We start from the raw sequence: 27,092 nt of genomic DNA on the forward strand, positions 1-27,092 counted from the left end.
TTGATTTTTTTTCAACATTTTTGATGAGTTTTTTTAAGTCATTTTTTAACCTGCCTAACAACAAAAACACCTCCCCTTAACCACTTGCCGACCATATAACGCCATTATACGGCGGAAAAGTGTCTCTCCTGTGCCAGATCATGTACCTAGTATGTGATCTGGCACTTCCAGGTAGGGCCACACGCGCCAGCTGTGATGTGATTAGACAAAGCACAAGCCAACCAGTGGGTGCCGGCCAATGGATGACCGCCACCACCCGCTGATCAACAAGGAGGAAGACAGGACAGAGCTCTGTCCTGTCAGTGGGAATGTAGCGCTTTTGTGTCCCTGCAAACCAGGGGGAAAAAAAGCACTACATCCCTTAGTGAAAGCAGCTCACACTAAATACAAACACTGGTTAGGCACACTTTAAATCCTTTGATCGCTCCTGACCCTTTCCCAGCCAGAATCATTAGTACAGTGACAGTGCATGTTTTTAGCACTGATCACTGTATTCATGCCACTGGTTTCCTCAAAGTGTCAGTTAGCGTCAGACTTCCCGCCTTACTATCGCAGACCCGCTATAAGCCGCCAATACTAGTACTGAAAATAAAAATCTCTATACCATAGTTTGTAGACGCTTTAAAGTTTGTGTAAATCAATATACACTTATTGGGATTTTTACCAAGAATATGTAGCAGAATACATATTGGCCTACATTTATGAAGACATTAGATTTTTTACTGGATATGTTTCATAGCCTAATGCAAAAATTATTGTTTTTTTTTTTTTTTTTTTTAAATTTTAGGTCTTTTTTCATTTATAGTGCAACACAATTCCAGTAGCAATCAAATACCCCAAAAAAAAGCTTTATTTGTGGGAAAAAACTTCTGTTTGGGTACAGCATTGCAAGACCGCACAATTACTAGTTAAAGTATTGGGGTGGCAAAAAGCAAAGAATGGCCTGGTCATGATGGCAGGGGGGGTGGGGGGTAGGGGATGGTAAATCTTCCAGAGGTCAAGTGGTTAAAACATACAAACAAAAAAAGCTTAAAAAGTGCAAAACCAATCAAAAACACAAGTGCAAAAATGTAAAATGAACTGCAGAAACGTCTCAAAAGCAAACTGCATAGATGTAAACCAGGCAAAAAGCAGGTCTAAAGGAGATTAACTGCAGGTAAATGCACCTGTCAATGGATTCTAAATGATCACACAAGCATCTCCAATTGATATTAAATGCAAGTGTGATGCACCAGAATACAAAAAAACATTTGAAGCTACAATGAACATTAATGCCTTCTATAGGATGCTCTGAACTCCCATTTGAAAAACAGGGTTTACTAAAATGATTTCCTATGAGAGGGTGGAGTCTGTGAACAGAGGATCTATTCATCAGAAGCTAGAAGCCTTGTAACCACAGACAAGGAAACCACTTCAAAACCAAATTGTCACATGTGATGATATAATTAGCTACATATAAAGAACTCTGCTGTGTTCCACCTGCCCTCCCAAGAATATATAATATATATATATATTTTATTAAATATCTCTCTCATTATATATATATATATATATCATTATATATATATATATATATATATATATATATATATATATATATATATATATATATATATATATATATATATATATATATATTTATATTTATTATCTCACAAAAATGAGTACACCCCTCACATTTTTGTAAATAATTTATTATATCTTCTCCATTGACAACACTGAAGAAATGACACTTTGCTACAATGTAAAGTAGTGAGTGTACAGCTTGTATAACAGTGTAAATTTGCTGTCCCCTCAAAATAACTCAACACACAGCCATTAATGTCTAAACCGCTGGCAACAAAAGTGAGTACACCCCTAAGTGAGAATGTCAAAATTGGGCCCAAAGTGTCAATATGTTGTGTGGCCAACATTATTTTCCAGCATTGCCTTAACCCTCTTGGGCATGGAGTTCACCAGAGCTTTACAGGTTGTCACTGGAGTCCTCTTCCACTTCTCCATGGCGACATCACCGAGCTGGTGGATGTTAAAGGTCTTACCGTCTCCCCCTTCTGTTTGAGGATGCCCCACAGATGCTCCATAGGGTTTAGGTCTGGAGACATGCTTGGCCAGTCCATCACCTTTACCCTCAGCTTCTTTAGCAAGGCAGTGGTCATCTTGGACATGTGTTCAGCCCAGTCTCCGAAGGCAGGGAAATCATGCTCTGCTTCAGTAAGTCACAGTACATGTTGGCATTCATGGTTCCCTCAATGAACTGTAGCTCCCCAGTGCCGGGAGCACTCATGCAGCCCCAGACCATGACACTCCCACCACCATGCTTGACTGTAGGCAAGACACACTTGTCTTTGTACTCCTCACCTGGTTGCCGCCACACACACTTGACACCATCTGAAGCAAATAAGTTTATCTTGGTCTCATCGGACCACAGGACATAGTTCCAGTAATCCATGTCCTGAGTCTACTTGTCTACAGCAAACTGTTTGTGGTGGGCTTTCTTGTGCATCATCTATAGAAGAGGCTTCCTTCTGGGACGACAGCCATGCAGACCAATTTGATGCAGTGTGCGGCGTATGGGCTGAGCACTGACAGGCCAACCCCCCACCCCTTCAACCTCTGCAGCAATGCTGGCAGGACTCATACGTCTATTTTCCAAAGACAACCTCTGGATAGGACGCTGAACATGTGCACTTAAATTCTTCAGTCAACCATGGGGAGGCCTTTTCAGAGTGGAACCTGTTCTGTTAAACCTCTGTATGGTCTTGGCCACCGTGCTAAAGCTCAGTTTCAGGGGCTTGGCAATCTTCTTAGCCTAGGCCATCTTTATGTAGAGCAACAATTCTTTTTTTTCAGATCCTCAGAAAGTTCTTTGCCATGAGGTGTCATGTTGAACTTCCAGTGACCAGTATGAGAGAGTGAGAGCGATAACACTAAATTTAACACACCTGCTCCCCATTCACACCCGAGACCGGGGAGGGAAAATGGCTAATTGGGCCCAATTTGGACATTTTCACTTAGGGGTGTACTCACTTTTGTTGCCAGCAGTTTAGACATTAATGGCTGTGTGTTGAGATGTGGGATGAAAAATTTACACTGTTATACAAGCTGTACACTCACTACTTTACATTGTACCAAAGTGTCATTTCTTCAGTGTTGTCACATGAAAATATATACAAAAATGTGAGGGGTGTACTCACTTTTGTGAGATACTGTGTATGTATATGTTAGAGATAGAGAGATATATATATCTCTATCTATAAATAAAATTTAAATTTTCTGACAGGATCATACAGTGTTTAATCTTGCTATCACAGACTTGTATGTTGAATTCTGCTATTCCTGTTCCCCATAAAACTAGTTAAGAGATGGGCTTTTACACTTTTCGTATATATCACTGCAGTAAACAGATCCAAGAGCTCTGATAATTACCAAGGACTTGAGCTTCTTTTACGTTTACGGCTTCGTGAAACATGGCTATCCAAGTTTATCTGCCTCTCATATGGTGTTTTTACAGAACTGCAAAAGATTAGAGTAGCACACATAAAAATGCTGAACAAGAAATACATTTAAAATGCAAAGGTCAGAAAAAAAAATAACTGTATACTAGAGAAAAAGAAAACACACATACACAGTGCAGCTGAAGGTTAACCAGCTTTCAATATACGTCGGTAACTATGGTTAAAGGAGAACTCCAGCTTTACTTATCTGTACAATTTACTTCTGCCTCTTGTGCTTAGTGGTAAACAGGGCTGGTCTTTTTTCTCCCCCTGCCCATGGTGTACCTCTGAATTTTCACAGAAGGGCATTGTGGCAGGTAAACCTTCTGTCAACAGATGCTCAATCTGACCAACTGACTGTCTTAGACATGCCCCCTGGGTATCAGAGGGTGTCAGTCATTCCTGCTGTATTATATGTGGTCCACACAACTTCCCTACAGTCCGTTACATCCGCATGAGAAATACTGCAGAGCCTGCCCTTTCACACACATAAGGCCATTTACTAAAACTGGAGTGTACAAATCTGGTGCAGATCTGCAAAGAAACCAATCAGCTTCCAGGTTTTATTGCCAAGGCTTAATTGAACAAGCTGAAGTTAGAAGCTAATTGGCTACCATGCATAGCTGCAGCAGATTCTTAGTGCCCCAGTAGTAGTAAATCTCCCCACTGAATTCCTGGACTCAGGAACAGAAGCCAACAGTATACTATAGTTTATTGTGTTGCCCTGTGTGTGAATGCAGTGTTTTTAAGCTGGCCATAAAAGGATCTTTTTTTTTTTTTTTTCAATCATCCAGTGGGCCGATCAAAAAACTAAATGGATTTATCTATCCACATAAGTGAGGTGAATAGGAGGAATCCTCCACGCTGTATTAGTAAAGGTTCACACAGGTCTGACTGCGGTTTGCAGTCCGGTGTCCTGTGCATTTGTGTTCACCGGTTCAGGTGCGAACTGATTCGCACCTGAACTGGACCCAAAAACGCACAGGACCCTTTTCAAATTCGCACAGCAGCCACCCCGGACATGTGAGAACCAGCTCCATTGAAAGCCGGTCACACTCCCATGTTCTGCGAATTGGATGCTGTGTAAAACGCACCCGATTTGCATAATTGTGAACCCAGCCTTTATGTATTTTGACAGCTGGGACTCCTCTGCTGTCACAATACACTGATCAGCAATGCTGCCAATTGAGTGGATGTTACTGTGGTTATGTGCTGGCTCACACGACAGGCTAGTGCAGAGCAGGTTGAAAAGAATGAGCTTGGTTATTTGACCCCTTTTTTCTTTCCATTTTAATGTATAAATAAAGCCAAACCTTATTTTTTCCTTCTGGATAGAGTACGGCACTATTCCTGTCATGTTTTATTGGTTCTGGTAGCTCCAGTGAATTGGTGACTAGGCAAGTCAAAGAAAGTATATCTGCCTAACAAAAGATAGGGGGATTCGCCACTCACTCAACGTTTCTGCTTTAGATTCTATTCAAGGAAGAAAACCTCAGAAAAATTTAACAGGAATCCACAATTTGCAAAAGAATGCTCAATGCTGCAACTATTAATTACTATTGTGGTTTACCTACAATGGGGTGAATTAACAAAGAGTTGTACAAGCACAAACTTGCACAACTCTTCTAAATTTAGAAGTGCCCCTTTGTTAATTAGGAGCAATCAGTTCTCTGCACAGCACAATTCATAGAGAACAGAAACCTGGTGTAACATGCGCCACCCTTGCTTAGCTTAGAATAGAGGGAGCAGGAGGGTGTTAATCACTGCACATGCAGAGAGGGGGACGTGAGCTGTCTGCTGACCGCTCTCATCCCCTACGACAAGGTCACACCTTATGGGAATCAAAGGCAGTTTTCTATATTGAAAACTGCCATATTCCCTCTGTTATTTAGGGGCAGACCTGTGCTAATTTTTTTTTTTTTATTTCACTTTGAAATTAACCTGAAACAAGTGCATCTGCTTAGTTGATGTGGCACATGCAACTTTTGACAATTTCCTGCAACCTTATAATGGCACAGGAAGTTTGATTATTTCCCCAGTTTATGTGTGCTCAGATTATCTTGGATAATTACAATAGTATATAGTCAGCACAGACTGTGGCTATTTACAAAGCTGCAATAAACTGCAGGGAGAGAAGAAAACAGTAGGATTAGGAATTGTTCTTGCATTTAGACGTTTTGTTACCCACAGATAAAACTAAATGGATACGGCACCTTTACCTTGGGTTAAAGCGTGTGACAATGTAGCCCAGTCTCTTCAAATGGCTATAGACCTGCAGAACAAACCATGCACAGACAATGAAGTGAAAGCAGAATTCGGCCTCAAAGCACCCGAGTCAATAATGATTCAATTGTTCTGTAAATGAATGACTAGAATGAGAAGACCTTTTGAACAGAACAAAATCAAGTTAGTACCTGATAGTATGGCAAGGTGATTGAACCGCCTGAAAGTAGTTTCTCGTAGGCCTCCTGGACAGACAGTGGTAGATCCCTATAGAACAGCTGGATTGTCCCCTAAACAGAGAAAATAGCATTGTGAATGACATATAAAAATGAAAATGGAGCAAAGTCCATCAAACAGAACTGCTGCTATTTTTACACTGCAGGCTATTAAATGAAAGCAAACAAGTCATTGCTTGGTATTACCAAAACCTACGCCTGGTATTCCCCTAGAATTTCCCAAGCTGGGTAAATAAGTATAAATATATGCAAACACAAAACCTAGATCTATAGATTAGAAATAATAGAAATCTAGGTTGAAGACCATTCTGGGATAAATTATACACTGCTCAAAAAAATTTAAAGGAATACTTTTTAATCAGAGTATAGCATCAAATCAATTCAACTCCTGTGATATTGATCTGGTCAGTTAAGTAGCAGAGGGGTTGTTATTCAGTTTCAGCTGCTTTGGTGGTAATATAATTAACAGGGGCACTAGATTGGCAACAATGAGACAACCTCCAAAACAGAATGGTTTTACAGGTGGAGGCCACTGACATTTCTTTCCCTACTCATCTTTTCTGACTGTTTTTCACTAGTTTTGCATTTGGCTAGGGTCAGTGTCACTACTGATAGCATGAGGGGATACCTGGATCCTATAGAGGTTACACAGGCAGTCCAGCTCCTCCAGGATGGCACATTAATATGTGCCATAGCCAGAAGGTTTGCTGTGTCTCCCAGCACAGTCTCAGGAACATAGAGACGCTTCCAGGAGACAGGAAGTTACTCTAGGAGAGATGGACAGGGCCGTAGAAGGTCCTTAACCCATCAGCAGGTCCGGTATTTGCTCTTTTGTGCAAGGAGGACCAGGATGAGCACCACCAGAGCCCTACAAAATGACCTCCAGCAGGCCACTGGTGTGAATGTCTCTGATCAAGCAATCAGAAACAGACTTCATGAGGGTGACCCGAGGGCCCGACGTCCTCTAGTGGTCCCTGTGCTCACGGTCCAGCACCATGGAGCTCGATTGGCATTTGCCATTGAACACCAGAATTGGCAGGTCCACCACTGGTGCCCTGTGCTTTTCACAGATGAGAGCAGGTTCACCCTGAGCACATGTGACAGACATGAAAGGGTCTGGAGAAGCCATGGAGAACGTTATGCTGCCTGTAATATCATTCAGCATGACTGGTTTGGTGGTGGGTCAGTGATGGTTTGGGGAGGCATATCCATGGAGGGACACACAGACCTCTACAGACTAGACAATGGCACCCTGACTGCCATTAAGTATTAGGATGAAATATTTGGACCCATTGTCAGACCCTACCTGGTGCAGTAGGTCCTGGGTTCCTCCTGCTGCACCACAATGCCCGACCTCATGTGGTGAGAGTATGCAGCCAGTTCCTGGAGGATGAAGGAATTGATACCACTGAATGGCCCTCACACTCGCCTGACCTAAATCCAATAGAATACCTCTGGGACATTATGTTTTGGTCCATCTGCCGCCAGGTTGTACCTCAGTCTGTTCAGGAGCTCAGTGATGCCCTGGTCCAGATCTGGGAGGAAATACCCCAGGACACCATCTGTCGTTTCATTAAGAGCATGCCCCGACGTTGTCAGGCATGCAGACAAGCACGTGGGGCCATACAAACTACTGAGTACCATTTTGAGTTGCTGCAATGAAACTTCGGTAGAGAATATTTATTTCCATCAAACAAGGTGGAATCCTTTCGTTCCTAACACATTACCCAATCTATAGCAGTATAGATATCCAGCATGATATTTTTCCCTATTAAGATCTGATGTGTTTTCAAAGTGTTCCTTTAATTTTTTTGAGCAGTTATATATATATATATATATATATATATATACACACACACGCAGTGTAATAGTAGAGCTGAATAACCTACTTTTCGTGTAGAAAAGATGGGTTATACTTACTGATAACTCCTTTTCTAATAGTCTTCCAGGACACCCCATGAGACCTTAGGCTCCTCCCCCAGGGACAGGAAACACATTCCAAAATTCAAATAAAAGGCGGTGCCTTAGTCCTCACCTTCAGTATTTCATGAGAACCGTAGGACACCCTGTAAAACATATACATAGATATATATATATACACATATCATTTATACATAATACCAGATAAATCGGGTGGGAATCCGGCTGTCCTGGAAGACTATTAGAAAAGGAGTTATCAGTAAGTATAACCCATCTTTTCTCAAAGTCGTCTTCCAGGACAGCCCATGAGACGATAAGCAAGAAACTTACCAGTCTAGGGAGGGACCACTGCCTGGAGCACCTTTCGACCGAACGCCTGTTCCTGAGAAGATAGGAGGTCCAGGCGATAATGTCTAACAAAGGTCGAAAAGTTAGACCAGGTAGCTGCCTTACAGATTTGTTCTGGAGAGGCACCGGCCCTTTCAGCCCAAGACGTGGACAGTGCTCTAGTAGAGTGTGCAGTAATGGAAGGTGGAGTCACCTTTTTCACCATATAGGCTTCTGTGATAGCCTGTTTGATCCATCTAGCTAAGGTTGCCTTAGAAGCTTTTTCCCCTTTATGGGGGCCGGAAAATTGTAAAAACAAAGTATCATTCTTCCTGAAGGTTTTAGTCACCTCCAGGTATCTCAGAAGGGCTCTTCTGACATCCAAACAACTAAATTCTCTTTCTTTATTGTTGTTTGGGAAATTGCAAAAGGAAGGAAGGACTATGTCCTGAGTCCTATGAAAAGAAGAGACCCTCTTGGGCAAAAATCCTGGATCTGTTTTTAGCACAATCCTGTCGTCAAAAATCATAAGAAAAGGTTCTCTGATTGAGAGAGCCTGTAATTCGCTAACTCTTCTAGCCGAAGTAATAGCTACTAAAAATAAAGTTTTTAGGGTGAGCATTTTTACTGACAGGTCTACCAAGGGTTCAAACGGACTGGTAACCAAAGCCTGGAGTACCAGGGATAGATCCCAAGCTGGACACGTTTTAATCCTGGTTGGCTTTGTCCTGGCAATTGCTCTGAAAAAGGCATTCACATTAGGGTCTTCTCTAAGGGAGAACCGAAGGAAGACACTAAGGGCGGCAGCCTGTACCTTTAAGGTCCCTAGGGAGAGACCTTTGTCTATGCCTTCTTGAAAAAAATCTAAGATAGTTGGAATATCTGGGGAAAATCTCTGATTCTCCACCATCCAAAAATGAAATTTCTTCCAACTTTTTGCATATATTTTCCTAGTGACCGGCTTACGACAGCTGGTCAATGTTTGGATGACTCTGTCTGAGAACCCCTGAGAACCTAGAATTTGTTCCTCAGATACCAGGCCGACAGGTTTAGGGTCCTGAGAAATGGATGGACCACCGGACCTTGAGTTAAGAGATCTAGTCTCCAAGGGAAGGTCATTGGAGGTAGTGCAGCCAATGCCTGAAGGCGTGCCAACCATGGCCTCTTGGGCCAGTATGGGGTTATCAGGATCATCTCTATATCTACTAGGATTATGGAAAATAATTTTTCTATTTTCCTGTTTGCCTAGGAGGCAAACAGATCCACTACCGGTAGGCCCCAAGGGGTTGTGACTTTGAAAAACACCTCTTGGTTGAGGAACCAATTGTCCTGGTTCATCTGGTGGTGGTGCAGATATGTCTGTGATACCTGGATGGTCCAGCTTCGCCTTATTGATAGGTGAAGAGAGGATTTCCACCCCCAAAGGGTCCTTTTCAACTTGGTGGGAACCTTTACTTTCTGTTCTAAGGAACTTGACTATCCATCCCAATTCTGTAGGAAGAACATTTGGAGTGGACGTAGTTGGAACCCTGCCCAGGGGACCGCTGGGAAACAGGAGGTCATCAAGCACATCCTTCTTGTGACGTCCCTCAGAGAGACCCAGATTCTTTCTGGATGTAGAAGACAGAACTCCAGCCTGTGTCCTTGGCCTACTAGGTCTAGAATAAAAGGGCTGGAAGAAATCCTCTTCCATAGTGGGAGGAAGGCCCCTAAACTTCCTCCCACCCTGGGAAGGGAGTCATTGGGGCTTGTCGGGGCGTTGAGGAGGGTTAAACAGAATGTTGCCCTTCCCTTTTCCTTTATGCCCGGTCCAATGTTTTTTGAAATTTTGCTGGGTTTCAAAAGACTTCTGCTGTTTACCCCTGCCACGAGCATTCCTCTGAGCATAGGGGAATTTCTTCTTTTCTGGGAATCCCTTCTTTTTATCCGCTGTACGCTCCAGGGCTTCTGTTAGGCCTGGGCCAAAAAGGTGGTCTCCTGTGAAGGGAAGACCACAAAGGCGAGATTTAGAAGTAACATCACCTGACCATGTCTTGAGCCATAGGCTTCTTCTGGCCGTATTAGCCAAAGCTGAGGTCCTTGCTGCCATTCTTACAGCTTCAGCTGAAGAATCCGCCAGGAATCCAATTCCCTGAAACAAGAGCGGAAATGATTTATTAATCTGTTCCCTCGATGTTCCAGCAGACAAGTGTGTTTGGATTTGAGATAGCCAGAGCTCCAGGTGTCTGGCTATGCAGGTGGATGCCAGGGCTGGCTTTAAGCTCATAATGGAGGCTTCCCAGACCCTACGCAAAGAGATATCAGTTCTCTTATCCATAGGGTCTTTTAGAGCTCCTGAATCCTCAAATGCCAAGTCAGTGCCTTTGGAGATTCTGGAAAGGGAGGCATCCAGCTTAGGGATTTTGTTCCAAGGCTGATCCCCACTGTTGTCAAATGGATACCTTCTTTTCAAAGTCTTTGGAAAAAAAGGCTTTTTATCAGGAGAATTCCACTCCTGTTTAATCATATCCAATAGGGAGCTATGCACAGGGAACACTCTAGCATGCTTTTTATGACAAGCGTACATCAAGTCATGCTTAGAGAGATGCACTTCTTCCTCCTCAATTTCTAGAGTTGTATAAACTGCCTTTAGTAGGTTATCTACATCCTCCAAGCTCAATTTAAAGTTGGAGCTATCATGGGAATCCTTGTCTATGGGTTCCTCCCCTGATCCTGATCCTTCTTGCTCCCCACCGGAGGAGTGGGAAGAAGAAACTTCCTCCAAACCCACTGGGACATTCAAAGATGGGGCCTGGGCCAATGGAGCCTGAGCTGGGGTGGAAGGCTGGACTGGTGCCTGCATCTTTTCAACGAGAGTTTTGAATGAACTAATGGTACTTTTTAGTTCATCTCTCACTGAGGTCAGCATTTTCTGGGTAGAGACTGCAGGGTCGTCTCTGACCAGTTTAGCTATACATGCCCGGCACACTGCTTTGTTCCAAGAGGAACTCAATTTCTCTCCGCATACAGCACACTTCTTTTTGGGGGGCTGAGGTGGGTTATTGTCCTGAGCCTTGGCCTGGAAGATAAAAGACAAGAGAATTATAATCAGGGAAACTTGTCCTCCTCCCACCTCCCGCTTATCCCCCATTTGTGATTTAGAAAAGAGGGAGCGGTGCTGCTTAACCCCTGCCCCTAACGATAGAAAAGAGAGGGGGGAAGGGGAACGGAGTTCCTAACAGGTATCTGCAAATAGGGTGTACATTTCCCCTTGCTTACCTGAGAGGTGCCGATGCCAGAGCCGACTTCCACCGCCTGTGCGGTTACTGTCGTGTCCATCGCTCTGTATGGTGGTCCCAGCAAACATCGGTCGCCCATATGTACTCACTGTTCGCGCCTTCGGAAACTGGAACGAGGGTTTCCGGCGCCCGCGGATGCCGTCACTGCGCCGGAAGTGACACTGTCGCTTCCCGTGAGGCCAGAGTGGATACGCTGAGTTCCGCCCCCTCCGTTTTTGGCGCCAACTTCAAAATTTCTTCCGAAGTTAGCGGTTCACGGGTACACAGGACTCTGCTCCAAGGAACCGGCCGACCAACGGAGTGGACTCCCCAACGTTCCACCAGACAGCATCCGTAGTCCTGCCGAGAGGCTAGAAGAACAGGAGACAGCGGTCAGCCCCTATTGCGGCACTAAGGGGGTACCGCTATGGGCTGAGGAGATGCATCTTTCCAAGTCTTTCCAAGGACAGTCCAGGAGACCGGGAGCTTCAGTTCCAGGAACATGTTACCCCCTGTCCGGAGGAAACACTAAATAAATGATATGTGTATATATATATCTATGTATATGTTTTACAGGGTGTCCTACGGTTCTCATGAAATACTGAAGGTGAGGACTAAGGCACCGCCTTTTATTTGAATTTTGGAATGTGTTTCCTGTCCCTGGGGGAGGAGCCTAAGGTCTCATGGGCTGTCCTGGAAGACGACTTTGAGAAAATATCATTCCAGTCTTCCTTTTTGTGCTAGCAACATGTTTGAAGTACTAGGCACTTGATTAAAGGGAAACTCCAGTCAAAAATGAAATTGTTCCTATTATTAGTATGTTAAATATCTTTATCTTTGATATTATTAATTTTTTGGCTAGCTGATTGTGTAGCTTAGAAAGTCTTATCTAAGCTGGACAAACCGCTTCTTCCTGTTCTTCACTGGCAACTCTTATCTCCTGTTATCTGAATTTGATAAGCTGTATCTCACTTCCTGAAAAGTTTGTCGGTCTTTCAGACAGGCATGCCTAGGCCTGCTCAGCCCCACCCCCATCCCTCCTATCCTTCACCATGATCTCCTGTCTTCATAGCCTTGTTTATACTGGCAGCTTCTCCAAGAGAGGGGGAGAGAGATGCCATTCATTGTATACAATTGTGTTGCTACCTGTGACAGCTACTTACAACAAAACAAACTGAATTAATGGATTTAATTCAGTAAAATGCTAGCTTATAGCAACGAAATTCACTGCTATAAGCAATCATCTGTAAAAAAAAAAATCCTAATCACTTACCCAGAGTAGTATAGTGTTACAATGGTAACATTATGTTGCTTTGGTCAAAAAGTGTTAACCGCTTGCCGACCGCCGCAAGTACATATACTGCAGCGGTCAGCCCCGTGCAGGCAAAGTGACGTATGGGTACGTCACTCGCCTGCGAGCCAATAGGGGGCTCCCACCCCCGCTCGCTCACTGTGATCCCCGTGCATGTGACCGGCGGACCTGATGTCCGTTACAGAGGGAGAAAGGCAGGCGGCTAATGTAAACAAAGCCGCCTGTCATTCTCCCTTGTGTAACTGCAGAGATCATACGGTCCTGCTATGTAGGATCGTAGATCTCTGCTGTTACATGTAAAGCCACATCCCTGCACAGTAAGAATCACGTCCCTAGGGACACACTTAACCCTTCCTTCTCCAATAAAGTTAACCCCTTCCCTGCCAGTGTCATTTTTACAGTAACAGTGCATATGTATAGCACTGATTACTGTAGTAATGTCACTGGTACCCCCAAAAGTGTCAAAAATGGCAGTCAAGGGTCTGATCTGTCCGCCGCAATGTCACAGTCCAGCAAAAAAAAAAAAAAACGCAGATCACCGCCGTTACTCGTTAAAAAAAAAAAAACAATAAAAATTACAAAAATCTTTCCCTTTGTTAGTAAACGCAATAACTTTTGCGCAAACCAATCAAAATACGCTTATTGCAATTTTTTTTACCAAACATATGTAGTAGAAAACAAATTGGCCTAAAATGTTAAAGAATTTAGATTTTTACATTTTTTGGGGGGGAATTTCATATAAAAAAATGTGAAAAATATTGTTATTTTTGCAAAATTGTCGCTCTTTTTGTTTATAGCGCATGATCAAAAAATCGCACAGGTGATCAAATACCACCAAAAGAAAGCTCTGTTTGTGGGAAAAAAAGGACGTCAATTTAATTTGGGTACAACTTCGCACGTCCGCGCAATTCTCCGTTAAAGTAACGCAGTGCCGAATTGCAAAATACCCCCTGGTCAGGAAGGGGGTAAAATCTTCTGGGGCTTAAGTGGTTAAAAAAAGGTAATAAAAAATAATTACAATTTTTTTTCCCTTCTGTGACCAGTCATCATCCCTGATCACCGCCACACCAGTTATATGATGATGCTGTACTGCACTGGTGACAGTATGTAAAAAAATAAAAAAAGTGAACTTTTTTTTTAAATTTCTTAAATTTTCCCCAAAAAAATTACAACTTCAAAAAACCCGCCATACCTCTTACTAAATACCTGGGACTGTCTACTTTCCAAAAAGGGGTCATTTGGGGAATATCTGTACTGTCCTGGCATGTTTGGGCCTGAAGAAATAAGATAGGCCCTCAGCACATCTGAACTGGTCAATTTTTAGATTTATATACCATAGTTTTAGGACGCTATATCCTTTCTACAGACTAAATAATATACACTGATTTGGGTTATTTTCACCAAAGAAATGTAGCAGAATACATTTTGGCCTACATTTGTGAAGAACAATTATTTATTTGCAAAGTTTTATAACAGAAACAAAGAAAAAGTGGGTTTTTTTTTTGACTTTTTTTAGAATTTAGCAAAAAATAAAAAACCCAGTGGTGATTAACCACCAAAAGAAAGATCTAGTTGTGTGAACAAAATAATAAAAATGTATTTTGGTTACAGTGTTGCATGACCGCGCAATTGTCAAAGTGCAACAGCGCTAAAAGCTGAAACTTGGCCAGGGCAGGAAAGGGAGTAAAAGTGCCCTGTATTGAAGTGGTTAAAGAGGAACTTCACCTGAAAAGATAAGCTCCGCTTATCATCCTCCTCCCCCTTCCTCACTGTAAGCTTTTTATTTTCCAGGAAGCAGGTACCCATTTCTGACAGGTACCCCCCTTCCACCTACCCGCAACCTCCTTGGACAAGCCATAGGGCAACGTAGACTGTGGGACCAATCAGAAAGCACTGTGCATCTTGTGCACGCACAGCAAGGAGCCAGCAGGAAGTCATTGTCAGCTTGGTGGCGCCGAGGACCTAAAGACCAATGAGGACAGCACTGGATCCCTGGACAGGTGTCTTTCTTGGAGAAGTCAGCAGTTACAGGATTTGTAGCTGCTGACTTTAATTATTATTTTTTTTTTTTAACAAGACCGGAGATCCTTTATATATCTGCCTGGATATTATAGACCGGAATATAGAAAAAATAAATAATACTTACATTATTACGATTATAGAATTACATAATTATACTTACACATTCAAGCAAGTAGAGCGCTTCCTCTGGCAGCAGGCACTGTCTGCCTGCCTTGGTGAAGCCCATTGTATGCCAAAATTTCCCCTACGCAAAAAGAAGGCAGCATTATATTCACTGTTTTCCCATAATTTGAAGTTAACAGTCACAAACATGGGCAAATCACACTGAAGAAGCAAAATCTTTTCTTCAGTGAAAAGACTGTATATCTAAACAATCAGGAGACCTACATGCATTGTTTGCTTGGCCTATTTCTGCCTCCACATTTGTCATTTAATCTGCTATAGCCAGACAAACACATACAGCATCATGGTGGTGATCTACAATGCTGTGCTGCCATATACAGTAAAAGTGTATAGCTGGCAGCTGTGCTGCAAGTGTGCTAACTCAGCACCCCCAAAACTGTGACTGAGCCATCACCAGGTCACCATTTATGATGGGAAGCCAATGATGGCGATCACATGACCGAGAGCCTGCCTACCAGCCTCTGTTGTAAAGAACCCCTTAAAAGCAGGGGTCAGAAACCTTTTTTCACCTAAGGGACGGATTCAATGTATGTGAATGCATGGAGGGCAGCATTCACCTGCTAATAAATGAAGAGAACATTACACAGCCCTTTTACATAACACTGCCCCTGCTCCTCTGGCCCCTTTACATTACACAGCCCCCTGCACCTCTGGACCCCTTTACATTACACAGCCTCCATACCTCTGGCCCCTTTACATTACACAGCCCCCTGCACCCCTTTACATTACACAGCCCCCGCACCTCTGGACCCCTTTACATTACACAGCCCCCTGCACCTCTGGACCCCTTTACATTACACAGCCCCCTGCACCTCTGGACCCCTTTACATTACACAGCCCCCTGCACCTCTGGACCCCTTTACACTACACAGCTTCCATACCTCTGGCCCCTTTACATTACACAGCCCCCTGCACCTCTGGACCCCTTTACATTACACAGCCCCCTGCACCTCTGGACCCCTTTACATTACACAGCCTCCATACCTCTGGCCCCTTTACATTACACAGCCCCCTGCACCTCTGGACCCCTTTACACTACACAGCCTCCATACCTCTAGCCCCTTTACATTACACAGCCCCCTGCAGCTCTGGACCCCTTTACATTACACAGCCTCCATACCTCTGGCCCCCTTTACATTACAAAGCCTCCATACCTCTGGCCCCTTTACATAGTACAGCCCCCTGCACCTCTGGCCCCTTTACATTACACAGCCCCCTGCACCTCTGGCCCCTTTACATTACACAGCCCCCTGCACCTCTGGCCCCTTTACATTACACAGCCCCCTGCACCTCTGGCCCCTTTACATTACACAGCCCCCTGCACCTCTGGACCCCTTTACATTACACAGCCTCCATACCTCTGGCCCCTTTACATTACACAGCCCCCTGCACCCCTTTACATTACACAGCCCCTGCACCTCTGGACCCCTTTACATTACACAGCCCCCTGCACCTCTGGACCCCTTTACATTACACAGCCCCCTGCACCTCTGGACCCCTTTACATTACACAGCCCCCTGCACCTCTGGACCCCTTTACACTACACAGCCTCCATACCTCTGGCCCCTTTACATTACACAGCCCCCTGCACCTCTGGACCCCTTTACACTACACAGCCTCCATACCTCTGGCCCCTTTACATTACACAGCCCCCTGCACCCCTTTACATTACACAGCCCCCTGCACCTCTGGACCCCTTTACATTACACAGCCCCCTGCACCTCTGGACCCCTTTACACTACACAGCCTCCATACCTCTGGCCCCTTTACATTACACAGCCCCCTGCAGCTCTGGACCCCTTTACATTACACAGCCTCCATACCTCTGGCCCCCTTTACATTACACAGCCTCCATACCTCTGGCCCCTTTACATAGTACAGCCCCCTGCACCTCTGGCCCCTTTACATTACACAGCCCCCTGCACCTCTGGCCCTTTTACATTACACAGCCCCCTGCACCTCTGGCCCCTTTACATTACACAGCCCCCTGCACCTCTGGCCCCTTTACATTACACAGCCCCCTGCACCTCTGGACCCCTTTACACTACACAGCCTCCATACCTCTGGACCCCTTTACATTACACAGCCTCCATACCTCTGGACCCCTTTACATTACACAGCTCCCCCTACATATTACACAGCCCCCACACCCCTGGCCCCCTTTACATTACACAGTCACCACACCTTTGGCTTCCGTTACATTACACAGCCCTCTGGCCCCTTTAAAATGCACAGCCTCTGCACCTCTGGCCCCTTTACAATACACAGCCCCTATAGATTACACAGCCACCCCCCCCCCCCACACACACACATTATACAGCCCTCCCATATCTTCTTAAGCTACCACTTAAGCCACTTTGTCATGTTTACACAAATGTTCCTGTGTGCTAATGACAAGTGTCCCAGTGCCTGTGTTTTAATTGTATAATGTCGCTATATACCTGATTTCAGAGCGGCGCTCATGTGTCCAGCCAGGTCTTTCCTTTTCCCCTCCCTGCTGATGTCAGCGGGGGACTCTCAGCCCCTCCCACTCTAGCTGTCAGATCAGGAGAGAGGAGAGCCAGACGGTCACGTGAGCGCCGCTCGTAAATCAGGAATATAGCGGCATATGTAGTGGGACGCTTGTCATTAGCAAACCGGAACCTTTGTGTAAACATAACAACGTGGATTAACAACCACTTTTAAATGTCCGCGGGCCAGGTGCACGTTAATTCATCACGTGCATCGACAGGCCAGACATTTAGCGGCGACCTGTGGGCTGTACGTTGCCAACCCCTGCCTTAAAGGATTGGCGGGAGCCAGTGGTAAGGAGTTAATGTAATGGCAGCCTCACTTATTAACAGGAAAGCTTTGAAGGAAAAAGTGGGTGGGGCCTGGATTTTACAGAAACATTGCGAGAGCTGCAAATAACTTCAGCTGCCAAGAGCTCTGTACCTACTTACCATTCTAAAAATACAGGTTTTACTTTATGAATCAAATGTTCTGTTAAATAGGCCTTTGACGTGGTTACTGTATTAACAGACATACAGCGATTCTCTCCAACACGTTTAATAATTAGCTGCACCTCTTCAAACATTATAGCAGATAAAATGACCAATTTATGTTGCTGGAGGTATAAAGTGATCCAAAATACCGGTTTAAAAAAAAAAAAAATCTATTCAAGTATTTATTCTTAACTCAGAAAAGTCTCTTCTATTGCTCTCAGCCTGCTCGAAATCTCCAAAGTCCATTTTTTTTGTAATCTGACTTCCTGTTAAAGAGTGGCTACACGAGGCTGTTGTATGTATAGTAGGGATGTAGCCAGCCTCTCGTTTGCTCCTGAGATGGGCTATGAATTTGTAGAGTGCATAGAGCAGTGCACATGACCGCTACTAATCTGCACTGCTCATTACAAGCAAATGAGGGGGGAAAAAAGAGGGTTGGGAGCTCATTGAGAACATTACAGAAAAACACAGTAAGGCCCCTTTCACACCCGTGCAACTTGTCCTGCGACTTGGGACTGCAAAGTAGCATGACAAGTCGTACCCCATGATTTCTAAGGAGTATTGTTCATATCTGTACAACTTCAAGTCGCATCCACTTCAAAGAAGTGCCTGCACTACTTTAGCCTGGCCTTGTTGTGACATAGACCTCAAGTTTATATAGGCATTGCTTCAAGTCGCGGCAAAATCGCACGACTTTCAGGTCGCACAAGTGTGAAAGTGGCCTAAGAAACAATTTCGTAAAAAATTGGTTACAGGACCATTAAGTACTGATCGACCGATATTGTTTTTTTATTGGCGATACCGATATTTTGGTCATCGGATATCGGTATCGGCCGATATTTTCGGACATTAAAATTTTTTTTTTTGCAGGTACTGTTGTGGAGGGAACTGGGGGGGGGGGGGGGTCTAAAAGAGCCCAAACCCCTCCTCGGCAGTTAAAAGCATTCAAAACGTCAAGTTTGGCTGTTTTGAATTTTTTTGAATTTGGCCGTCATGTCATCACTTCCGGGTTGCAGAATGCAGCTTTGATCGGGTCCTCTGTTAGGCGGGCGTCTCCAGGTGGGACAGGAGCCCCGGGGCGAGCCGCGGAAGGTGGCGGGAGGGCGTCCCCTCCCACTCCTTGTAATGACAGCTGAGTGGCTTCTCAGCCGCATCGGTTGTCATTACAAGACAGGCGACCGTCGGCTATGGACGCCGGTACCGGGGTGATGCCTCTAGCTGCAGGCATCACTCCCGTACAGCACTTTCCTGAAATATCGGCAATATCCGTAAATCAAAAGGTTGATTCCCATATATCGGGCAAAGTGCAGCTGCAGGCATCACTCCAGTACTTTCCCTAAATATCGGTCACCTCCGGGGCCGATTCTGATATATCGGGGAAAGTGCAGATCGGCCCCTGATATATTGGCATTGCCGATAATCGGTTGATCACTACTATTAAGTAGTGGATGTGTAGGGATTATTTTTGAAGACTTAAGCCTCGTACACACGTACCGATTGTCGGCCGTAAATATTCGGCCGACGACCGATCGGCCGATTGTAGGCTTGTTAGTATGATGCTTCCGACAGCCGACAGCGCATTTTCGGCCGAACAGAATCGGGTGTGCAGGCATTAAAATTTTTGTTGGCCAACACCAGAACGGCTGATTGTTCGCCAGTCAGTACAGAATTCGGCCGACAAACAGCAGATTAGCAAGACTGGGCATGCTCAGAAAAGAAAAAAGACACGGAAAGTAGGGATGCACCGAAATGAAATTCTTGGCCGAAGCCGAAGCCGAATAATAATGAAATGTTTGGCCGAAGGCCGAAGGCCGAATACCGAACGCGGTGTTTTGCATTTTTTCCATTTATTTTGCCAATTTTTTGTCCTCTCTCTTGTCCTCTCGTGTCTCTCTCTCTCTCTCTTGTCCTCTCACTCTCTCTCTCTCTTGTCCTCTCATGTCTCTCTCTCTCTCTCTCTTGTCCTCTCATGTCTCTCTCGTGTCCTCTCATGTCTCTCTCTCTCCCTAAATGTTACTGTAGGGAATGGGATTCAGTGCACACTGCAGCCTTGTACCATAGGGTTAATGTTAGTGACACTGTAGGGATTGGGAAGGATGCTGGGAATGGAAATCAGGAAGCATGCAGGCAGCCTTGTAAATTTTAATTGCAGATACAGGGCACTGGGCAGGTCAGGGTTAATGTGGTAACATCAATTACTCAGTGACAGTCAGTCAGTGTCAGTGTGGACTCGATCAGATTATACAGTGACAGACAGTCTCTCATAGTGGTGGTAGTAGGAGGCTGGAGGTGGACTAGTAGGAGCCTGGAAAGGAGCACAGCCGCATACATACATTACTCACTCGTGCACTGCAGCCCGCCCCACACATTCAGTGAGTCTTACTCTCCTCCCTAGTTTTTTTCAATGGCACATTCAGGAAGCCAATCACGCCGTGAGTAGCGGCACAGCGGAACCAATCAGGTGTGCAGGCACGCGTGATTGGTTCGCTGTGCAGCTAATCACGGCGTGATTGGCTTCCTGAATGTGCCATTGAAAAAACTAGGGAGGAGAGTAAGACTCACTGAATGTGTGGGGCGGGCTGCAGTGCACGAGTGAGTAATGTATGTATGCTCACCGCTGAAGTGTCCCGGCTTCCCCTGCCTAACACGGAAGTCTGTGAGTCCTCCTGTCCTCCTCCGAGTCCCTTCCCCCTGTAAATATCGCCTACGGCCACAGAACGATAGTCAATATCATATCGACTATCGTTCAGCCCTATTATTCGGCACAAAATTATTCGGCCTTTTGACTTATTCGGCCGAACACCGAAAGTGCTATTTTTTCTATTTTCGGCCGAATAATGTTCGGCCGCCGATTATTCGGTGCATCCCTAACGGAAAGTTAACCATCACATGACATCACTTCTGCAGTCGGCTGTTGCTGGCCGACAAAATTTGTGTGCAGTCTTTTGCACTTTTCAGCCGACAGGACAGCACCGGACAAAAGACGGCCGATCGTTTGGCCGACATTCGGTACGTGTGTACGGGGCTTTAGGATACTGTATAGTGTCACTTTAAAGACACAGGTTTTCACAAATGAAGGTGTAGGATTTGACCTCTTTCGTCATTTTAGTTCCAGACAGCAATGAACACCATTCCTGACGGCTATAATGCACACATCATAAGGATGAGACAATATTCTACACATTAGTTAGGTGGGATGTACTTTACACATTGCTTAAAAACAGATTATTCCCATTGCTGGGCTTGTCAGAGGAATTCTCTTGTATACTGATAACAGGCAGAGGTTCTAACCCTTACCTGCTCTACCCTGAGCTCTAAGATAATAAATGTCCCCAGAAAGTGAACCAACATACATACCGCAGGCCGTGTCAGTTCCACTAGGTTTTCCTCTGACTTCCATACTCCTTTCCCCAAACTTCCTCTAAAAAAAAAGAAAAAAACAAGAATTAGGCAAAGATTCTTGAACCTGTGGAAACTGGTCAAGAAATTTTTTTCACAGTTCTGTGCCATGAACAGGATTGTTCATTTACATCTCTGCACTTCACATACTGTATGCGTCACATAACACAGGCACTTCAATCAGCTCTTCACACACAAGTCTCAAATCCAAAACATACATAGAACAGAGGTGCTGTGGGCCTCATGCACACAGGACATTTTTAAAGGATAAGTTCACCTTCCGTAACACGTTACATGTTACACCCATATTCAAACAGACCAGCCCCCGCACCTCCCCCATCCCCGCTGTGACAGCTAGGGGGGGGTTCTTCTCTCTCCCCCTGTCACAATTTTAAAAAAATGTGGTAGGCAGATACACTGGCTCTGCTGGAGACCTGCATGGCACCAGTGATCTGCTGATCACTGGTGCAACGCTTTACAGACTTAAATATAAATAATAAATGCATATTTTTTTTACCTGCAAAAAGTGAACCTATCCTTTAACACTGCTGTAATGGGTATTTAACCAATTAACGACCGCCCGCCGCAGTCATACTGCGGCAGGCAGCCGCTCCTGGGCAAACCGGCGTAGGTATACGTCAGTTGTGCATCCCAATGCACAGGGAAAGCGGCTCTGATTGCCACCTGACACCAGCGATCGCTCCCCGCTGAGAGAAGAACGGTCAGCTGTTATAAACACAGCTGACCGTTCTTCTCCCTGGAATGATCATAGAGCGCCTGCAATCATTATATATATATAGGATCACGGGTTTCTGTGATCATTTCACAAGCCCCGCCCCCCCCACAGTTAGAATCACTGCCCTAGGTACACATTTATCCCCTTGATCATACTGTTTTAACCCCTTCCCTGCCAGCGTCATTACAGTAAAAGTGCATATTTTTAGCACTGATTACTGTAGTAATGTCACTGGTCCCCCCAAAAGTGTCAAAAATGTCAGTCAAGGGTCAGATCTGTCCGCCACAATGTCGCAGTCCCACAAAAAAAATCGCAGATCACCGCCATTAATAGTAAAAAAAAAAAAAATGTAAAAAACACCAATAAAAATGACATAAATCTTTCCCGTAGTTAGTAGACATGATAACTTCTGCGCAAACCAATCAAAATACGCTTATTGCGATTTTTTTTTACCGAAAATATGTAGCAGAAAACAAACTAGCCTAAAATGTTAAAATTTTTAAATTTTTAAATTTTTTATAGCAGAAAGTGAAAAATATTTTTTTTTTGTCAGAATTGTCACTTTCTTTTGTATAGAACACAAAAAAAAAAAATGGCACAGGTAATCAAATACCACCAAAGAAAGCTCTATTTGTGAGAAAAAAAGGACATCAATTTTATTTGGGTACAGCGTTGCACAACCGTGCAATTGTCCGTTAAAGTAACGCAGTGCCGAATCGCAAAATATGGCCTGGTCATTAAGTGGTTAAAACCTTCCAGTCCAGAAGTGGTTAATGTTGATCATGATTCCTTCACATATTTTTATATAATTTTAATAATTAATGTAGCCATATGCCTTAAGGCATTTGGTGAATTGGTGCATATTATTATTCTTAGGAGCATAGGGGCTGTTGGGTTAGGATTTATTATTGAACGCCTAGGGCAATTCTCTTGTTTTTTTGGGTAAAATTGTATGGAGTCACCCTTGCCTGCAAGGACTAAAGCTGTGTGTATGGAAGCCTAAGCAAAGTTATTGTCATAAAAATCTGAGCGAGCGACTGACTAGGTATAGAACAGGGGTCTTCAAACTATGGCCCTCCAGTTGTTCAGGAACTATAATTCCCATCATGCCTAGTCATGTTTGTGAATGTCAGAGTTTTACAATGCCTCATGGGATGTGTAGTTCTGCAACAGCTGGAGGGCCGTAGTTTGAGGATCCCTGGTATAGAAAATGAGCATTAATGCAACGACTTCAGCTCTACATGTTTCACCGCGATATGGATTCTTCAGGAGTCTTATTAGTGTAGGCTTTCAAAATAAATAAAATATACCATTCATAAATGAGAAAACACACACACAAGTAAAATGCTGACAGATCAAATAATAACAAATAAACCTTTACAAAAATAAAATTAGTTTTTGTAAATGTTTGTTAATAATTTTATTTGTCAGCATTTTTTATTTGTGTGTGTTTTCTCATTTATGCAGCACTCATAAGACTCCTGAAGAAGCCATATCATGGTGAAACATGTAGAGCTGAAGTCACTGCATTAATGCTCAAGCCGCACATTCTTCTGTGATGGTTTTAACATTTGTAAAACTTAATAAAACTGTTTTTTATCATATACTTAATGGCACCCTGAAAATCCCTATTTTCTTGTATTTTGTAACAGGATTAAAATATACTGAATATTATAAGTGATTAGCAGCATATAGTGGGAAAAATAATTTGATCCCCTGGAGATTTTGCACGTTTGCTCCCTTACAAAGAAATGAAAGGTCTGTAATTTTTATCATAGGTGTATTTTAAATGCTAGAGACAGAAAATCAACCAAAAATCCTGAAACAACACATGATACAAAAACGTTATAAATGGAGTTGCAGTTCAGTGAGTAAAAAGTTTTTGATCCCCAAGCAAAACGTGACTTAGTACTTGGTGGAGAAACCCTTGTTGGCAAGCACAGAGGTAAGACGTTTCATGTAGTTGGTTACCAGGTTTGCACGCATCTCAGAAGGGATTTTGGTCCACTCTTCTTTACAGATCTTTTCTAAATCCTTAAGGTTTCTTGGCTGTTGCTTGGCAACTCGAAGTTTCAGCTCCCTCCATACATTTTCAATAGAACGAAGGTCTGGAGACTGACTAGGCCACTCCATGTCCTTAATGCACTTCTTTTTGAGCCACTCCCTTGTTGCCTTGGTGCTATTTTTTGGGTCATTGTCATGCTGAAACACCCATCCTTCACCCATCTTTAGTGTTCTGATCCAAGAAGGTTCTCATTCATGATTTTACAATACATGGTCCTATCCATAGGCCCCTCAATGCGTAAAAGTCAGCCTGTTCCTTTAGCAGAGAAACAGCTCCAAACCATAATGTTTCCACCTCTGTGCTTGACTGTAGGGATAGTTTTCTTAGGGTCATAGTCAGCATTCTTCTTCCTCAAACACAGAAGGCACATGTACAGTAATGCCAATGAACATCTAAATGATTCAGAGAATGATTGGGAGTAAGCGCTGTGGTCAGATGAGGCCAACATTGAGCTTGACTCACTGTGTTTGGAGGAAGAAAAATGCTGACTATGACCACCATCCCTACAGTCAAGCACGGAGTGTGAAAACATTATGCTTTGGGGCTGTTTTTCTGCTAAAGGTACAGGCCGACTTTGCCACATTGAGGGGCCAATAGATGGGGCCATGTATTGTAAAATCTTGGATGAGAACCTTTTTCCTTCAGCTAGAACACTGAATATGGGTCGTGGATGGGTCTTCCAGTTAATGACCCAAAACATACCGCCAAACCAACAAAAGGAGTGGCTCAAGAAGAATCAATTTAAAGGAGTTGTAAAAGCAGAAGGTTATTTATTTTAATTCATCCTATACATTAAGATAAAATGCCTTCTGTGTGCAGCAGCCTCCCCAGCACCTCCTAATACTTACCTGAGCCCCATCTCTGTCCAGTGATGTCCACGAGTCCCTCGGCCATCCAAAACTCTCCCTCCTGATTGGTTGAGACACAGTAGAGACACCACTGGCTCCCGTGGCTGTCAATCAAAGGCAGTTAGCCAATCAGAGGAGAGAGGGGGTTGGGCTGAACAGCAGCTCTGTGTCTGAATGGACACACAGAGCTGCAGCTCAGCTGTCCCCATAGCAAGCTACTTGCTGTTGGGGCACTCGACAGGAGGGAGGGGCCAGGAGCAGCAAAGAGGGACCCGAGAGGGGGAGGTTTCGGGCTGCTCTGTGCAAAACCATCTGCACAGAGGAGAGAAGTATGACATGTTTGTTATTTAAAAACAAAAAAACACAAGACTTTACAATCACCTTTAAGAAATTAGAGAAGATCTGTACAGAAGAGTGGACCAAAATCCCCCTGAAATGTTTGCAAACCTGGTAACCAACTACAAGAAACGTCTTAACTCTGTGCTTGCCAACAAGGGTTTCTGCACTAAGTCATGTTTTGGTTGGGGATCAAATACTTATTTTACTCACTGAACTGCAACTAAATACATTTGTGTTCAAAATTATTCAACCCCCACTGAAGTTGATTGTTTTGGCCAGTTTGACATTGATTTTGATGATTCAGTCATCCTGCTTACAATTAAATCAAAGAGGCACGTGTAGGTCAGACAAATATAACATAACATTTATAATGAAATAACCACAAATGTCTTTTCTGTGCTCACATCATTATCAGTTTTATTCAACCCCCAAGTGACATTCAATCTTAGTACTTAGTACAACATCCTTTTACAGTTATAACAGCTTTGAAACGTGAAGCATAGCTTGACACAAGTGTCTTGCAGCGATCTACGGGTATCTTCGCCCATTCGTCATGGGCAAAAGCCTCCAGTTCAGTCACATTCTTAGGCTTGTGCACTGCAACTGCTTTCTTTAATTCCCACCAGAGGTTCTCAATCGGATTTAAGTCTGGTGACTGCGATGGCCACTCCAAAATGTTCCAGCCTTTAATCTGCAACCATGCTCTAGTGGACTTGGAGGTATGCTTAGGATCATTGTCCTGTTGAAAGGTCCAACGTCTCCCAAGCCTCAGGTTTGTGACGGACTGCATCACATTGTCATCCAATATCTCCTGGTACTGAAGAGAATTCATGGTACCTTGCACACGCTGAAGCTTCCCTGTACCTGCAGAAGCAAAACAGCCCCAAAGCATGATTGACCCCCCGCCATGCTTCACAGTAGGCAAGGTGTTCTTTTCTTCATAGGCCTTGTTCTTCCTCCTCCAAACATAGCGTTGATCCATGGGCCCAAACAGTTCTAATTTTGTTTCATCAGTCCACAGAACACTATCCCAAAACTTCTGTGGTTTGTCCACATGACTTTTGGCATACTGCAGTCGACTCTTCTTATTCTTTGGAGACAGCAAGGGGGTGCGCCTGGGAGTTCTGGCATGGAGGCCTTCATTACGCAGTGTGTGCCGTATTGTCTGAGCAGAAACTTCAGTACCCACATCTGACAAATCTTTTCTCAGTTCCTCAGCAGTCACACGGGGACTTTTCCACCGTACGCTTCAGGTAGCGCACAGCAGTCGAAGTCAGCATCTTCTTTCTGCCACGACCAGGTAGCGTTTCAACAGTGCCCTTTGCCTTAAATTTGCAAATGATGCTTCCTATGGTGTCTCTTGGTATGTTTACCATCTTTGCAATCTTCTTATAGCCATTGCCCTCCCTGTGAAGAGTAATCACCTCTTCTCTTGTCTTCCTGGACCATTCTCTTAACTTCACCATGTTTGTAACCACACTAGTAAATGTCTAGAAGGAGCTGAGTATCACAGTCATTTTAAAGCTGCCTAATTGGTGCTTATTAGGCTTTATTGCTGCTCCCTGACATCCACAGGTGTTTTCAATACCTGATTGAAAACACTTCAATGAACCTCTGTTCTTCAGAGTGGTAGTCTTTAAGGGGTTGAATAATTGTGTCAATGAAGAATTCACAAAAGAAACATTTACTACTGTATTACAAAACCAATTGATGTCATTTTAGTTGCATATGGTTCTTTAACCTCCCT

At 44.0% G+C, this 27,092-nt stretch overlaps 1 protein-coding gene across 1 annotated transcript in view; it reads right to left on the reverse strand.

Moving 5' to 3' along the window:
• The window catches only part of TSEN54 (tRNA splicing endonuclease subunit 54), a 73,463-nt gene that overhangs the window by 39,152 nt on the left and 7,219 nt on the right, over window positions 1-27,092 (reverse strand). Inside the window, exons 3-7 of the mRNA XM_082271397.1 lie at window positions 21,316-21,379; window positions 14,952-15,035; window positions 5,909-6,007; window positions 5,714-5,766; window positions 3,427-3,513 (exon numbers count right to left, since the gene is read on the reverse strand). Of these exons, the coding sequence (XP_082127523.1) occupies window positions 3,427-3,513; window positions 5,714-5,766; window positions 5,909-6,007; window positions 14,952-15,035; window positions 21,316-21,379 (387 nt within the window). The remainder of the gene's footprint in view (window positions 1-3,426; window positions 3,514-5,713; window positions 5,767-5,908; window positions 6,008-14,951; window positions 15,036-21,315; window positions 21,380-27,092) is intronic.

The sequence above is a fragment of the Pelophylax lessonae genome (assembly GCF_965119305.1).
Source record: "Pelophylax lessonae genome assembly, chromosome: 11".
NCBI classification, from domain to species: Eukaryota; Metazoa; Chordata; class Amphibia; order Anura; family Ranidae; genus Pelophylax; species Pelophylax lessonae.